General features: G+C 44.2%; 1 protein-coding gene across 7 annotated transcripts in view; it reads left to right on the top strand.

Annotated features, from left to right (window-relative positions):
• The window catches only part of PCBP4 (poly(rC) binding protein 4), a 97,497-nt gene that overhangs the window by 44,400 nt on the left and 35,830 nt on the right, over positions 1–17,267 (top strand). For 6 of the 7 annotated variants that reach the window (XM_081935661.1, XM_081935662.1, XM_081935663.1 and 3 more), the window contains one exon: positions 892–4,143. The exons of the other annotated variant lie outside the window; for it this stretch is intronic. In XM_081935661.1, the coding sequence (XP_081791787.1) occupies positions 892–1,195 (304 nt within the window). In that variant the 3' untranslated portion in view covers positions 1,196–4,143. Of the gene's footprint in view, positions 1–891; positions 4,144–17,267 lie in introns of those variants that run through there. 7 annotated transcript variants of the gene reach the window in all.

Genomic DNA, 17,267 nt, shown 5'->3' with positions numbered 1-17,267 from the left:
CAGCCCTTGAATGGAATACATGAAAGGATATTTGCCATGGTGTATCGCAATCTGGCACTTGAGATGCTTTAAGATTTGGAGCAGGAAGTAACTGTTGCTCTCCTTTTGTGCATCATGGCCACTAGTGTACAGGCTGGTAGGACATGGCCTGCTTCTTGGAGGATGCACTTTCCTGTTTATACAGTCAGTTTTCTGATGGAAATCATCCTGGCACTTATTTTACATATTAATATATTTACATATTCAAAACCAAAGTAGGCTAAATTTTATCATCGCTGCTGCTCACCGCCTTCATCTTGGACAGGGAAATTGGTTTCAGGGTGCGAAATTCAGGTACTGATTCAAGCCATTGGTCATGCGTCCAAGACACGTAAGTGCCTGAAATATCTGGGGATGTCTTGATTATATAAACAGGAGCTGCTAACGGGTATAAGATAACTTATCCTCCCCATAACCAGCTGTGAACACTGATCCAGGAAATAAGCTCCTCTTATCCCAGTAAAGATTCCTTACTGTAAATGTATTCTGAAGGGGGATTCTGATGAAAAAGATCTTATCCGGATGCTGAAATGCTTCAGAGCACCTTGTTCACTATTTCCAGTCTGTGTGTGTGTGTGTGTGTACCTATTCTGTTGCACATGTCATTATGCATGCCTGTAAAAACACGTCTTTCTGTGAATGCATATCCATATCCATAACCATACTGTTATATATGTATTAAGCAAACTATACATATTAACCCATACCTATGCATATTATGCTGTGTGCAAGCTTGTTCCAGCACACATTGGTACATGTACTTCCAAGTATATGTCCACAGATGTCTGCATTTTTATATGTAAATGGGCATGCATGCACAGGTCTCATTCTTTCTCCCTTCTTGTTCTTCAGTTTAGAGACGGCCAAATCTACCTCCCAGACGCCCCCCGTTGACCTCGGCATGACTTTCTCCCAGCCCCTCACCCCTTCGCCAGCCCCAGCGCTGACAGCAGTGGCCGCACCTCCCCCAGCCTTGCTTGGTCCCCCCTATGCCATCTCCCTCTCCAACTTCATCGGCTTGAAACCCATTCCCTTCTTGACACTGCCCCCTTCCTCAGCCACGGGGCACAATGGCAACCTTGCCACCTACACGACCAAGATCTCCACAGCCAATGCAAGCAAGAAGGGTGAGAGACAGAAGTTCTCCCCATACTGAAGCAGGAAGGTGGGCTGTGGGGCCGGGAGGGGAAAATTTGGGTGGACCCTCCCATGCTTCATGAGATGGCATCAACATCAGGCCACTCCAAAATGAGGTTACATGGGGGAAGACTAAGTATGATCTGAGAGGCAAATCAATTGTATTGGAAAGTAAGGAGATGAGAGAGAATATAACCTCAGCAGCTGTTGAGAGCAGTGCTGACTAAGAGTCAAGAGAGAGAACTGGTTCTTCTCCATAGTTCCTACTTGATCCTAGCTGAGAAGTCTGTAGTGATTAAGACCATCTAAACTTAAAGTTTCACCTCCCTTGGACAATTACTGCTCCACACTCGAAGTGTTATGATTTTTTTACCTTCCATAAATATATCTGATCTCCTTCAGGAAATGGCTTCTCTCACCATCTGATTTCCTGTTGTGTTGTTAGGAAATCTACCAGTTTACTTAGAGAAAAATTGAATAGTACACAAATTCTCTGTTTCAAATTGAAGGCACTGGAGGTCTTGGGAAAGGTCTTAACTCAATTGTGGGAGTAGATGAAGCTTATTTGACCAATGGTAATGATAGAGTACATGCTGTGCCACTGCTATATCTCATGGATGGTTATTTTCAAGGGGGATAAAATGAAGAAAAAAATCTGATTGATAAAGAAGAAGAAGGCATATAGGATTTAAATATGACGGAACATACCAAGAAGCAAACTTTTTGGTTCTCTGTTCTATTTCTCTCTTGATATGAAACTGCTTATGTATCTCATTCTAACTATATAAGACTCTCATTTTTTTAAAAAAAAAACAATGGCTGTTTCTGACAAACACACAGGGTTCTGAATTTTTGCTTCCCCCTAAAAGCTTGATAGAACAAAAGAGACCAAAGGAGTAACTTTTACCAGAGGCCCTCTCTTGTTGACAGGGAGTTGCATAGCAGCCATTGGCTTATATTTGGCTTCCTTGCTAAAAACCTGGGCAAAGGCTAACCAGATAGTGTAGTGTATTACTAAATTTGAATCTCCAGCACTGGCTGCCAATTCTACTTAGTCTCAATGGAAGACACCTACTCCAAGGTCTTTTTTATGGCAGATACCTCAGGAAAACTCTTCTTAGCAGGTCATAGAATAGTTATGCCATGAACACATCTCTGAATTTATCTTACCCTCATGGGATGTTGTCTCCAATGAGTGCTTACTAATACTGTTCAATCCCTCATTGTTCAGCTCTAAGCAGGTTTACTCAGTAATAATTTAAAAAAAACCACCCTGTTTACTCTAAGCATAGGAAACTGCCACCTAATAGCAAGTCCAACTACCAGCCATCTCTGGTTCTATGTTGTTTCCTGTGCTAGCTGATAATGGCTCTCCAAGGTATCAGAGAGAGAGAGTTTCTCAGCTTTACCTGGAGATGACAAGGATTACACTTGGGACCTTTTCAATACAGCCTTAAGGAATGAGTACATGCTCCAAAAAGAGTCCCCATTATCCCCATTTCCTCTTATCTATTGCTATTGGGAGGGGACTTGTCAATGCATATAAATTCATTTGAGCGAAGAGACAGGAATTGTAATTGACCCTGACCCTTCGGTCTAAGATGTCATCCCAGAGATATACAGCCACATTGCTACATTTGGTAATCGTCTCAATAAATTGAGGTCATGTCTAGCAGGAATTCAGCGTAGCTTGCTCCTGAGTAAATAGTTACAGGTTTGCAATGTACAGAAAACATACTGCCAAGCCAAGGATTTTACAACCTGGTTATAAACAGTATAGCTTCTCCAAAGTGACTCAGATTGCCGACTCAAGTTGGCATGTTGTATTTCTTTATTCAAATACTACAAGGTTAATAGCAAACTGTTATCTTTATAATAAGGCATTGGATGGAATGTGCTTGTTCAGTGAATCAGGCTAGAAAAGAAACTGAACTTGCCTTTTGCTCTGCCTCTCCTGTGGAACCAACTGACTCATTAGCAAAGCCTAGGGCTGTGTGTAGTGTCTGCATTCAAGTAAAACGAAGCAAAAATATTTAAAATTCTGCATGCACGCAAACACAATCCTGTGCCATAAAAAGTTCGTTATCTGACCTGTATAGAATATACAACTATGCATACATATCTCCTTTGTGCATGGTAATTTGGGGAGAGGAATGTTTGTTTGTTTGCATTGTACCCAGATGTACAATTCATGGGAGAAGCAAGAAAATCAACCTGCCCCATTCTAAATAAATGCTAGTTCCCAAGCAGCACATCCTGTATTACTATTATTTTTGCTGGATTCCTCCAGGAATCACAGGTTTCACACAGCCCTGATTATGTTGAGCTCACGCAATTGGGTACGATGCCAAAGGTTTTTTTTCTAGAGAAAAAAAAAAATTAACCAGGATGACAAAAAAATTACGTTTCAGGATAATTGGGTTTAAGGATATCTGCAGATGCGGAGTGTTGAAAGGCAGTGGCATCTGATGAGATTATTTCATACCCCCAGCATTGCAAATCTACATTTTGGATGGTACAGAAAGGCCACCATGCATGTGTAGTCATTGACTGTATGGTGGTTAAAGGTTTGCCATCGATGAAGAAATGCTGTAGGTTTACTGAGCTAATGAGATAAAATTCTCAGATGGTGTAAATCAATATGCATCCCAGCATTTTGATTTCAAAAGGAAGGGAAGGATTGGAGCAAAAAACAAAAAGCAAGTGGGGGAGGAGCTATTCTTATAAATCAATCCAACCAGTTGTCCATTTGGCATTATACCCTGGCTGGTACAGATCTCTTTAATTTCCCTCTATCACTTCCTGGCAAAAAGCTCTCATCTTTTCTTGCGGCTCTGAGGAATTTCCCTCCTACCCCATAATCCCCTTTGGCTTATCTTTGGAAATGCTGTACATATAATTCTATATTTTTCCTCCTTTGTAACTTATCATTGATTTAATAAAAATATAAACTTTGTCAACTGAGAATTAATTGTTGTACCTTTGAGTCAGGCAAAACCCAGAAAGCATTAGCTGGCCACTGGAATGATTAATAAAAGGGAAAAAAAGAGATTTTGTAATGTTTTACCTAAGAACACAGTGAAAGCTAGCATTGTTCGCTTTTTCTTTTCCCTGGCAGCTGGACTCCTGCCCTTTGACAGCCAGGAAATCAGCAGGTGAAACTTTTCTTGTTGTCTTGAATGCTGGAGAAAATATTGTTGATTAAATTTCCATTGTCACCGATACTATGTTCACAGAAGACCTGCAAGGGGCAAAGATGCATCTCGAGAACATGTTATTAATTCAAAATAACCAGCACACCTTAGTTATGTTTTGATTCGTGGTAAAATAAATCAGAGACTCAAATTCATACATCATAGAAATTATAAGAACAATTCTTTCTAGATAAGCTTTAAAAATCAAGGTTACCTTCTGTTGCGTAGCAGGGCTTTCCACAATTCTGGACTCTACGACTTTGTGTCCATAGCATGCTACACCATGATTATGGTCTGTTAAATAAAGAATTATTTCTGAGATACATTAAGCCATATACTGTAACTACAATGAATGGCTCTATCTTGTGATCATGGACCTAGATTTTTCTAATTTATTTATTCAACAATGCAGTACAGGAATCTATGGAGTTTTTGTCTGTTTTGTAATAACAATAAGACTTACATACTGCTTCGCAGTGATTTGCAGCCCTCTCAAAGCGGTTTACAGAGTCAGCATATTTCCCCGAACAATCTGGGTCCTCATTTTACCGACCTCAGAAGGCTGAGTCAACCTTGAGCTGGTGAGAATCGAACTGCTGAACTGCTGGCAGTCAGCAGAAGTAGCTCACAATACTGCAACCTAACCACTGTGCCACCAGGGCTCTTAGTACCAAGATGGGCAGCTTAATACTAAGAAGGGCAGCTTTTAAACAAAATGTTTGCCACATACTGTGGTTTAAGCTTAAAATATTCAGCAAAAATCTAGATGGCCATTAGATGGTATTGAAAGGATACGCATTTCTCTGTGTTGAAAAGAATAGAATGGATATTCTACCGCCCTCGGTAGTCATCTGCAGAGATTGTCATTGGTCCCAAGCTAACTTCCCCTTTAGCTCCAGCAAAAGAATTCATTATGGCAGCATTCCCAATCTCAGTAGCAGCAAGAACCCAGCAGTAGTGACTCTTTTAGTGGATGGAAAGGGGAACCTTATGTAGACATACCTATCCAACATTCTAGTCCCTTTCAGAGCTAGCCACTTAATGTGGTATGCAAAAAAAAAAGTTTAAGGAAACAACCACTTCATGCATTGCATTTTGTTCTTTAAACTTCTCATCTCTCTCTTTTTCAGGAATTCTACAACTCTATATAACCACAACTTTTTCCATCTTCCCCTTTCTCTTAACCTAGCTTTCCTTCATGTATTTATTCTAATGGTAATAAAGTATTAAACTTGGATGCCGCCCATCTGTCAATGACTCTGGGCAGCTCACAACAACGAAACAAGAACAATATCAAATCAATAGAACATTAAAGATAGAAGTTGGCAAATGTAATGAAGCGAGGGTCTCATTTTTCCCTCACCAAAGGCCTGGGTGAAAAGATAGGTCTTCACGGCTCTTCTAAGCAACACAATCTACCAGACCTGAAGGGGAAACTTGTTCCAGAGGGCAGGCACTGCTACGGAGAAAGCACACTTCCAGAATCCTGATAAATGGTTCAATCAAAGGAACCTGGAGGGCACCAGCCTTGTAGGATAGGATCAGCCAGGCAGATTTCATGGGAGGCAGGCAGTCCCTTAAATATTTATTTAATTTGTATAACTTCCCATCTCACAAGGAGGTAACTCTGGTTAGGGTACAACAAAACTAAACAAGAATCTAAAATCATTATTATTTACATATCTAAACCACGAACAAACTATAAAAGCAGCTGAGACCAGATTAATAGATGAGGAAAGTTAATAGTAAAAGTTCCACTTCATTTATTTATCTGTCCCTTGATATCCCGAGACCTGCCAGCATAACCCAAGTTTTATGGACCTTCAGATGTCTAGAAGTGATGAGGCTATCCTCACCTTAGGGAGTGCGGTAAATTCCACATGGGAGAGCCACACCAGAAAAAGAAAGAAAGGGTGATGACCCACCAAATGTAGCTACCCTTTCTGTTAGATCTGGTGGCCCGGCTGGGAGAAAATTTGGCTGAGGCTGCCCCTCAAATAAGGTGCCATGTAGGGTTTTAAAGGTCAACACCAGGGTCTTGAATTGGAACCAGAAGCAAACTAAGAACCAATATAGCTCTTGCTGCAGAGGTGTAATATGTGTTATAGATTATATAACTGTTCGCAATGCTGCATTTTGCAACAGCTGAACTTTTTCAAATACTTTTCAAGGACAGCCCGATGTAAAGTGAATTGGAATAGTCCAGCCAGGCAGTCACCAGGCAAAAATGACTGAGTAGGGCTCTGTTGTGCCCCACCAGGCAGTGACAGTGAAGAGGTTGAAACATGGGCCAGTCCTGGAGTCTGAGGTAGGCTCTGATGAGGGCTCTTTGTTGGAGGCAGGGAGGGGGCCAGAGCCGTATGCCAGTTATCAGCTGCCTTCAGAGTCAGACGTCAGTGGGGCAGATGAACAGCTGGAGCCTGTTCCCAGTGTGCGCATGCGCAGAGTTGCCAGACGAAGGGAACAGCTAAAGAACAGGAGTTGACTTGGGAGTAAGGCCACAGGTGGATGATGAATGGCCCCTCCCAGAGGAAATAAAAGAGGAGCGAAAGGGGAGTGGGGTTTGCAGGAGGCAGTTAGTTCACTTAATTGGTTTGTGACTCTTTGAGACTCCTTGCCAAGTTTTGCAGATATCGACCTGGCAGTTCTCCAACCCAGATAAGGTCTGTGACTGTAAATCCTCCCTTGAAAGACTTTGCTGGATGTGAATGAGCAGAATTCACAGTAAATTAACACAAGGGGTTTTTGTGGGGACAAAGAGTTTGCTTCATGCTCTTGGGAAGCCTAGGTCAGAACAGGCTCCTTGATCCAGGACTGGTAAAACTGGTGCACAATATGAAGTCGTTCAAATGCTTGCCTAGCCATGGCTGCTGCTTGCTCCTTGAGCAGGAGTCATGGGTCTAAAAAGACCTCCAAGTTGCACACAGTCGGCTGGGGGAAAGGCAACCTCTTCCAGTATCAAAGCAATAACAATATCAATAGCACTTTGACTTATGTACTGCTCCACAGTGCTTTACAGCAGTATCTGAGAGGTTTATAACATCAGCATATTGCCCGACAAATCTGGGTCCTCCTCATACCAACCTTGGAAGGATGGAAGGCTGAGTCAACCTTAAGCCGGTCAGGATTGAACTCCTCGCTCTGGGCAGTCAGCCTAGACTATTGCATTCTAACCACTGCATCATCACAGCTCCTGGTGGAATAGAACCCAAAGCCACTCAGTTTTGTCAGAGTTCATTGATGTATGTTGTTTCCCATCCAAACCTTCATAGCCCCCTGATACCAGGATAGGATATCCATAGCATTGCTTAATTCACCAGGGACCAAGATGTACAACTGATTATCATCAGAATACTGACAATACTTCATCCCATGTCAACAGATATGTTCACTCAGTGGGCTCATATAGATGTGGAATAGGGGAGGGGAAAGTGACTCATCACATAACAGGGACCAAGGGTGGGGATGTCTCCTCTCCAATCACCACCAACTGGAACTGACCCCACAGAAAGGAAGTGAACCAGCACAATTCTGTACTGCCCCTTCACAATCCACTATATCAGTCCAGGAGGATATCATGATCAATAGTATCAAAAGCTTCTAAGAAATCAAGTAAGGCAGGAATAGATCCCCATCACTGTCTTTTTGTTACCAGAGATCATCCAAAAGTGCAACCAATGCTGATTTTATTCCATACCCAATCTGAAATCTGAAGGAAAGGATCCAGACAATCTGATGCATCTAGAGTCTGCTAAAGGGATTACACAACCACCTTCTCAATCACCTTCCCCCAAGGGAAGGTTGATTACTGGGCAAAAGTCCAGTATTGTGTGATCTAGCAATTGCTTCTTGAGGAGGGGGCACATGAAGCCTCCTTAAGAGGTAAAGAAACAATCCCCTTATTCAAAAATTAATCACTGCTAGGACCCACTCACACAACACCATCTATCTACTTCCATGAGCCAGGAAGGGAATGGACCTAAAGAGCAGGTGACTGAGCCCACATTTCTAAGTATCCTGTCCACTTCCTCAGGTCCAACAAATTCAGAACATTCCCAGATAACCAGGCAAGACTACCCTAGGGCCAACATTCTCCTAAAGGCCAGCATTCAAGTGTGAGCAAATCTGAGCAGTTTTGTCCAACAGGAGCTCAACAAATTCTTCCACCCATCCCTACAAAAGGTTTCCTTGCTCCATTTTACTCAAGAGGGCTGTAAAAGAAGTCTGTGGGGTGGCAATCTGCAGACACAACACGGGCAGAGTAGCGCCCCCTCTTCACTGTCTTTGCTGCCTCTTGCCATTGTAACTGATGTTCTAAATCAAGTTTGTTCTTAGTTGAACACCTGTGCTGCTCTAGACATCTCCCATTTCATCTCCCTCAACTCCCTAAATCATGAAGAATGACAGCATTTGCGAAAGGGGAGATGTCACATAGGCATGGTCCAATCCAATACCTCAATCAACTCTATATTCCAAACAGCAATCAAAACTTCGGAAGGACCATGTAGCGAAGCAACAGGAACAATCCCCAACTACCCTGTGAAACCCCTCTGGGTTCATCAGTTGCAAGGGGTGAACCAATCTAATGGATCCAGCCTCACCCCAGTAGATTGCAGCTTCAAAAAATCCCATAGTAATCAAGATGTGATGTGACCATGACAAAGGGAACACTAAAAGCTTCACCAGCAAAAGATCACTGAGCCACTGCTCTGACGGGAATACCAGATACGGGTGTGTAATCACTGTCCCATGATGCCCATTGCCATAACTCCTGAGCTTCCTCGGATTCCACTGCCAGGGAAGGCAAATTGAAGTCCCTCAAGACCATAAGTTCAGAGAACACCACCACAGTTGCTCATATGGTAAGCTCTGAGCCGGCACTATGCTGAGATTGGCGGTTTGATTCCTGTGAGCGAATAAACTGCACAGGAACAGGAAATGAGCCTCCCCCGGTAGTGCCATTCAGGTGTCCTGTGGGTGGCTAACACATGCCATACGCTAAATAAAAAAACACCAACCAGGAAAAAGACTGAAGGAGCTCAGGCAGTCAGCAGGAACTGGAAGCTACGGCTTCTGAAAGTCTGCTATCCAGGTATCAGGGCTAAGATCAAGGAGCTGGAATGCGAAACTGATACAAACACTGGTCCAATATTCTCTGGGAATGGCCTGTTCCTCGTCTCCTGCCATATTTCCTATGCTGGTAACCTGTACCAGGTTATATGCCATGTAGGGCTTTATAGGAAACAACCAACATCTCAAATCACACTCTGAAACAAACCAGCAACAGTACAGTTTGTGAAGCAGAGATGTTACATGGACATATTGAGATATGCCAATTACTGCTGACACTGCCACTTTTTGGACCTGTGAGTTGACTAGGGCATGCCTGAGGAATGACCCTTCCATCTATGAAAGAATGCAACTGGTGTACTAGGTGGAGTTGTGCAAAGATCTTCCTGGCTACAGCTAACACCAGCTGCAGATCCAAGGAGGTCCTCAGATTGTGTACCAACCTTGGACAGCGAATTGTTACCTCATCAAGTAAGCAGGGTCTAAGATGGAATATCCTCAGATCTGTGTGAATCAAACACCCACAGCCATTCTGTCTTGGTCAGATTGAGGAGATATATTTCTCCCCATCCAAATTCATGTGGCCTCCAGGCCAGTGGTGGGATTCATTTTTTTTAATACCGGTTCTGTGGGCATGGCTTTGTGGGTGTGGTGTGGCTTTGTGAGCATAGCTTTGTGTGCATGGCAGGGGAAGGTACTGCAAAACTCCCATTCTCTCCCCACTCCTGGGGGAAGGTTAGTGCAAAATCCCCATTCCCTCCCCACCCCACTAACCTGCTTTCCAGCTCCGTTCTCCTGTTCAGGTCAACAAAAGAAGATCAACTGGGAGGCAGCAGGGGTGGGGCTAGCCTATTTGCCAGTTCTCCAAACTACTCAAAATTTCTCCCGAATCAGTCAGAACTGGATGGATACCATCTCTGCTCCAGGCACTGGGTTTTGACAGCCTCATTGGCGGCCCCGTGTCAAAAGATATAATTGGGTATCATCATAGGCAATGCCAGCGGGCGACACCTAGGAGTAGGTCCTTCTCTGTGATGGGCCCAGCCCTCTGGAACGACCTCCCCCCTGATATTCGAACTACCACTGACCTCCGTTCCTTCCGTCAAAAGTTAAAGACTCACCTATTTCAATCAGCTGGCTTGGCACTTTCTTAGTTTTACCTCCCGGGGATTTATTTTAATTGGGTTTGGGGTTTTAATTGGGATGTTTTTAGGTATTTATTTCTTGTACAGTCTATCTCCCCCTCTAATGTATTTTAAATGTATTTTATTGTTATGTCTGTATTTTATGCACTGACTGTACACCGCCCCGAGTCCCTTTTTGGGAGAGGGGGCGGTTTAAAAATCCAAGAAATAAATAAATAAATAAATATGTCAATTCAGCCACTCTGGCTGAATCATGAGCTAAAGCTCATGAGCATAAGCAAATCATGGCTAAAGCTAATTGCAGCTCAACATGAGGAATGAACCTTTTCAAGCTGGAGGAGTGGAGATAGAACCCTCTAAATATGTGTTTCTATTACAAAAATATTTATTTCATAAGGATTTGCTTCAAATGCAATAATATGGGATTAAGTCCTGAGGAAGCACTATAGAGAAACCTCTGTGGGTACAGCTTGCTTCCATGCATCTTTCCCACATGGAAAGACAAAAGAGCTCTGAAGTGCCATTGGGACAGCACAGAAATCCTGTAAAATAAGCACATATATTATTAACTCGGGAATTTTCAGTAATGTTAGTCTTGGGGAAAGTTCCCCAGACTTCCTTTGATTTGATATCTTCGCTTTTCTGCTTAAATCAACTAACCCAGTGAAAGCCAGGCAACCCTTTCATAAAACCACTTTTGCTGGTCAAAACTAAATGTTTGTATCACTATAAATCGAGGCGATGCAACCTGGGGTGAAATTCAGCCAGTTCTGACAGGTTCTAGAGAACCGGTAGCAGAAATTTTAAGTAGATCTGAGAACCAGCAAACACCACCTCTGACTGGCCCCAGAGTGTGGGTGGGAATGGAGATTTTGAAATATCCTTCTCCCAGGAGTTGGGAGGGAATGGGGATTTTGCAGTATCCTTCCCCTGCCGCACCCACCAAGCCACACCCACAGAACCGGTAGTAAAAAAAAATTGAATTTCACCATTGGATACAACCTATGCATCTCCCAGAAACAGCAGAAGCAGGAAGTGCCCTTCTCCCCAGATGCCTCCAAATTATAATTCTAAAGAAAAGTTAAAAAGGGTAAGAGTTCTTAAGTACATCAAGAATAATCTTATTTACTATGTGTTAATTCATGTAAATTACATGTGATACATTTAATCACATTTACTCTTCATTTTAACTCCAGTTGACTGGTTTTGGAAAGGGGTAGCTGGCAAGCCACTTAATACTTTTCCTGAAGTTGTACTCTCCTGTTACAAATGATTCCAAGTGAAGTGGCCAAGATTAGTTTGCATAATATGAGCGTAGTAACAGAAGATAAAGCATTTCTTTCTTACACAGGGTGGCAAACTAGGGCTACAATTACAGCCATGAGAGTTACTGATGTCACTGTGTAGGGCATGATGGCAGTCCAATAGAAAATATTTGTAACTCGGGGTTGAACTCTGGGGTCCTTGATGCTGTCCGAGCTTGCAAACGTTTCATTATCCAACACAGGGGTGTCAAACTCACATTGTCATGTTGGCATCGTGTGATGTATTGTGACTTTTTTCCCCTTCGCTAAACCGGGCATGGGCATGGCTAGCATGTGATGTATCCGGCCCTTGGGCTGTGAGTTTGACAGCCCTGAAGTAACATCATCAGTACTGAATGGATAATAAAACATCTGCAGGAAAACAACTAAGCTCAAAGAGAACGAAGGATCCCCACAATGGTGGCGGTCATTTGCGATTCAGATAGAAAATTCATACTATGAGAGCCAATTCCCAATTAAAATATGATAAATGAGGACAATACTATTAAACTATAGATGCCATGCAATAAACAACATTGGCACACAATGCCTGTTACCCTGACAAAAGGGCTAAGACTGCAAAAACAATGGGATCAAGGAATTCTGAGAGTTGCAATTCCAACAGATAGAGAACACCATGCTGCAGAAGGCTTCCTTACTTTCCTTTCGTTGAAGATTCTGACTGCACATATGAGATCTTGCATGCTCCAATATTGTGACTCCTGTGGGGTCCTTGGTGCACTCTAGCTTGGTTGTTTTCTTGCAGACGTTTCATTATGTTAACTAGTTAACATCATCAGTGCTAGCTAATATCTGATAATGTTTCCTAGTTGGGTAATGAAATATCTGCAAGAAAACCACCAAGCTCGGAGAGTACCAAAAACCCCTCATTACAATCCTGAGCTACACATATTTTCCTTTATTGGTACAAATATTTTCTTCTATTGCCTGTGACTCTTGCAGTTCATCTTTTGTTATCAGTAATTGACTCATTCATGTTCCTGGATGTGCCTCAATAAGAGAGGATTCTCAATAAAAGAGCTTTAAAGAAAGAAAGTCTTTCTTTCTCTACTCTGCAAAAAACATATGCTATAGTAAATCACTTTTTAAAGTACCTGTTGGATATTTTTTATTATCATGTAGCCTTTTTTCCTTTAGTTTTTTCTTTCGGCTACCCAAATCTGACATATTTATCAGGAATTGAGAGAGAAAGGGTATTGTTCTTAGCTCATTAGTAAAGGTAGCTTCAAAGTTCTCACAATTTGCCAACACTTCTTAATGTCACAGAAAGGAGAAACTAGTGAGAAATAATACATTGAAACAACATTTTGAGCTTTATATGTATTAAAATATCTGGGAGAAAGAGAGAATATGTATGTCCAATCAATGGACTTTCTATTAGCATTCCACTTTCTCAAGGCTTGAATTACAGCAGGAAAGAAGAAGGATGTTTGTCACTTTGCATTGTAAATAAGGCTTAAGGGAGAGAAAGAGGAAATGAGGTTTGTGGCTATCATCAAGGGACCGGCTACTCAGTCCCTGTAAATCCAAGGTGCTATTTCTATACTGTACAGGGAATACCCTTCCAGATAATTAAACATTAAAGGGAAGGCTTTTGGGAGGAACTCTTCAAAAAGGGCATATAAAGGATTTTCCCACTGAACGTTCTACTGTGGTAGCTGGGTCAAACTAAGTGAAGAAGAAAACACCTCTTGAATGAGTCAAAAAAAATGCCCCCAGCATCCTATTTCCATATCCTTTGCAGGTTTTCTTTGTGGAAGCCCTCCCCCTTCCCCAAGCAATTCTGTTTTGAACTGAGAGAAAGCTAAAGCAGCCTCCCCATTTCCAGCCTGCTCTTGAATGACTTTGGAGAAGGAAGAAACAACTGTTCTTCCTTTGCCTTCCAACACTAAAAGGCCGTAAGAGACAGCACTAGGTTGCTAATATTTTTACTACCGGTTCGGGGGCACTCACACGTTTGCACTCGCATGTGGAGCCTCCCGCCGCCGCTACTACCAGTTCGCCCGATCCAGGCCAAACCAGAAGCAATCCACCTCTGGTAAGATAGGATCTTTCACTGCTCATACAACTGCTGTTTGCAACCATTTTGTTATTTTGATGGAGGCTGCCAAAGCTCCTTTTTCAGAACTTTGGACTTCTCCAACTACAATTCTTTTGCAGCCATCACTGCAATCACAGTAATATTAAATAAGAGACAGAATTTTACTGGTCCTGAGCGGGCACCCACCGTGTATGAAGATAGCCTGGGTTTATTCCCTGCCCACTCCAGATTAAATGAATCTGCTCTCTTAGACAAGCAAGTGCCAGTAGAGTTGCCAATGGAAACTCTAAGAAAGGGAGAGACTCTGACCTAGTATAGACAGAATCCTAAGTCTAGGACTGAGCCAATTTCTTTCTTTTTTTAATGGAGTATCCTTTTTAAATACAGAGAGTCTTCGACTTACGGCCACAATGCAGCCCAAAATTTCTGTTGCTAAGTGAGAGTTGTTAAGTGAGTTTTGGTCCATTTTACAATCTTTCGTGCCAGAGTGGTTAAGCGAATCACTGCAGTTGTTAAGTTAGTAATCCAGTTGTTAAGTGAATCTTGCTTAATTGGCTTGGCTTGTTAGAAGGTCGCAAAAGGGGATCAATCACATGACACCAGGACACTGCAACTGTCATAAATATGAACCAGTTTTGCCAAGCATCGGAATTTTGAACATGTGACCATGGGGATGCTGCAATGGTCACGAGAGTGAAAAACAGTCATAAATTACTTTTTTCAGTGCCATAACTTTCAACGGTCACTAAACAAATGGTTGTAATTTGAGGACTACTGGAATCTCCATAGCTCTTTATATCCATTATGCATTTCTATAACCAAAGTATTTGGGTCACAGACAGAGAAAGCAAAGAGGCAGTCTTATGATCCTTGGCTCATAAATGGGTCTTCAAGTTGGGTATGAAGGATACAAGCACAGAGGAAACTGCAGAAGGAATAGCAAGATAAACCCTAGTCCTGATCTGATGTCCTTCCATATTTTTCATCCTGCTTCTGAGCAGCACCAACTCTGCTGATCTGCTGTTCAAATCTACTTCTGGTAAGTACTGGGAGATATATGATTGCGATGGTTCCGCCCCAGGCGCCTGATGGAACCAGATAGGTTCCAGACGGAGCTTGGGCCACCTCCTGTAACCCTGACCCACCCCCGGGTAGAGGACCTGGTGGTCGCGTGGAATAATGCGACTACCGGGGCCTTGAACCGGGTGGCGCCTTTGCGGCCTCTCTGGCGGCAACGATCCACCCTGGCCCCTTGGTTTACCGAGGAGCTAAGGGTGATGAAACGCCGCAAGAGATGCCTAGAGAGTCGTTGGAGATCCTCCTGTTCCGAATTTGACCGAACACAGGTACGAGCCCATTTAAGGACGTACCTTGTGGCATTGAGAGCGGCCAAACGTCAATATTGTGCCGCTCTCATTGCATCCGCAGAGAACCGCCCTGCCGCCCTGTTTCAGGTGTCCCGCTCCCTCTTGTTTCAGAGGCCGCGGGAGGCCCCTTTACAGGGTAGGGCAGAGGAGTTTGGGAAATATCTGCAGGATAAAATTGCTCAAATCCGGAAGGATTGGGTCCCTGTCAGTGGTCCAATGGAGACGTCCGTGGCGAGTCTTGAGAAACCGATCTGGGAGGAGTTTGACTTGGTTGCCATCGAGGATTTGGACAGAATGCGTGGACGACTGCGACCCACCACATGTTTATTGGACCCGTGCCCCTCCTGGTTTGTACTGGCATCCTGGGAGGTTACACGTGACTGTCTCCTAGGCCTAGTGAACGCTTCGTTGAGTGAGGGGTCTCTCCCGGCCTCTTTGAAAGAGGCGGTGGTGAGACCCTTGCTCAAGAAGCCTTCCCTGGACCCTATGGAGCTGGCCAATTATCGTCCTGTCTCCAACCTTCCCTTCTTGGCGAAGGTTGTAGAGAGTGTGGTGGCTTATCAGTTTCCATGACATCTGGAGGAAGATGATTATCTAGATCCGCGCCAGTCCGGCTTCCGCCCCGGGCACAGCACGGAGACGGCCTTGGTCGCGTTGGTAGATGATCTCTGGAGGGCCAGAGATAGGGGTTGTTCCTCTATCCTGGTCCTATTAGACCTCTCGGCGGCTTTTGATACCATCGACCATGGTATCCTGTTGTGCCGACTGGAGGGGTTGGGGGTCCGGGGCACCGTTTTGCGGTGGTTCGGCTCCTACCTTTCCGGTCGGACGCAACGTGTGTTGGCAGGAGAGCAGAGGTCGACCCTAAGCCCCCTTACTTGTGGGGTGCCACAGGGGTCGGTCCTCTCGCCACTCCTGTTCAACACATATATGAAGCCGTTGGGTGAGATCATCCGTGGTTTCGGGGTGGGATATCATCTGTACGCTGATGATACTCAGCTATACATTTCCACCCCGAACCACCCCAACGAGGCCGTCGAAGTGATGTCCCGGTGTGTGGAAGCCGTACGGGTCTGGATGGATGACAACCGACTCAAGCTCAACCCCTCCAAGACGGAGTGGCTGTGGATACCGGCTCCCCGGTTCAGCCAATTAATTCCATCTTTGGCCATCGGGGGCGTACAACTTGCCCCCGTGGAGCGGGCACGCAATTTGGGCGTCCTCCTGGATGCCCGGCTGTCCATGGATGACCATGTGACAGCCGTGGCAAGGGGGGCGTTCCACCAGGTTCGCCTGGTGCACCAATTGCGCCCCCTACTGGACCGGGACGCCTTACGCACAGTCACTCATGCGCTGGTGACGTCTCATCTGGACTACTGTAACGCTCTCTACATGGGGCTTCCCTTGAAATGCACCCGGAGGCTACAGTTGGTCCAGAATGCGGCCGCGCGGGTAATTATGGGGAGTACCAGGTACTCCCATGTGACACCTTTTCTGCGCGAGCTGCACTGGCTTCCTGTCGTCTATCGGGTGCGTTTCAAGGTTTTGATAACGATCTTTAAAGCGCTCCATGGCTCAGGACCTAGTTACTTACGGGATCGTATCCTGCCCCATACATCCCTGCGACCAATTCGCTCGCACAGAGAGGGACTCCTCCAGGTGCCGTCCACCAGACAGTGCCGAGGGGCGGCGCCTAGGAGTAGAGCCTTCTCTGTGGCGGGCCCAGCCCTGTGGAATGACCTCCCTCCGGATATTAGGACTACCTCTGACCTCCGCTCCTTCCGTGTAAAGCTCAAGACCCACCTATTCCAAGTAGCTGGCCTGGCTCAAGCATAGTCTGATCATATCGCTCCTGACGGGTTTTTTATTTTTGTAATTTATTTAATTTATTTAGGGGATTTTTAATATTTTGATTTTAATTGTTTCCATCCATTTGTCCACCTCCTCTT

The sequence above is a fragment of the Natrix helvetica genome, assembly GCF_964273705.1.
Source record: "Natrix helvetica genome assembly, chromosome: 1".
NCBI classification, from domain to species: Eukaryota; Metazoa; Chordata; class Lepidosauria; order Squamata; family Natricidae; genus Natrix; species Natrix helvetica.
This window is presented reverse-complemented; position numbering and strand designations above follow the sequence as displayed.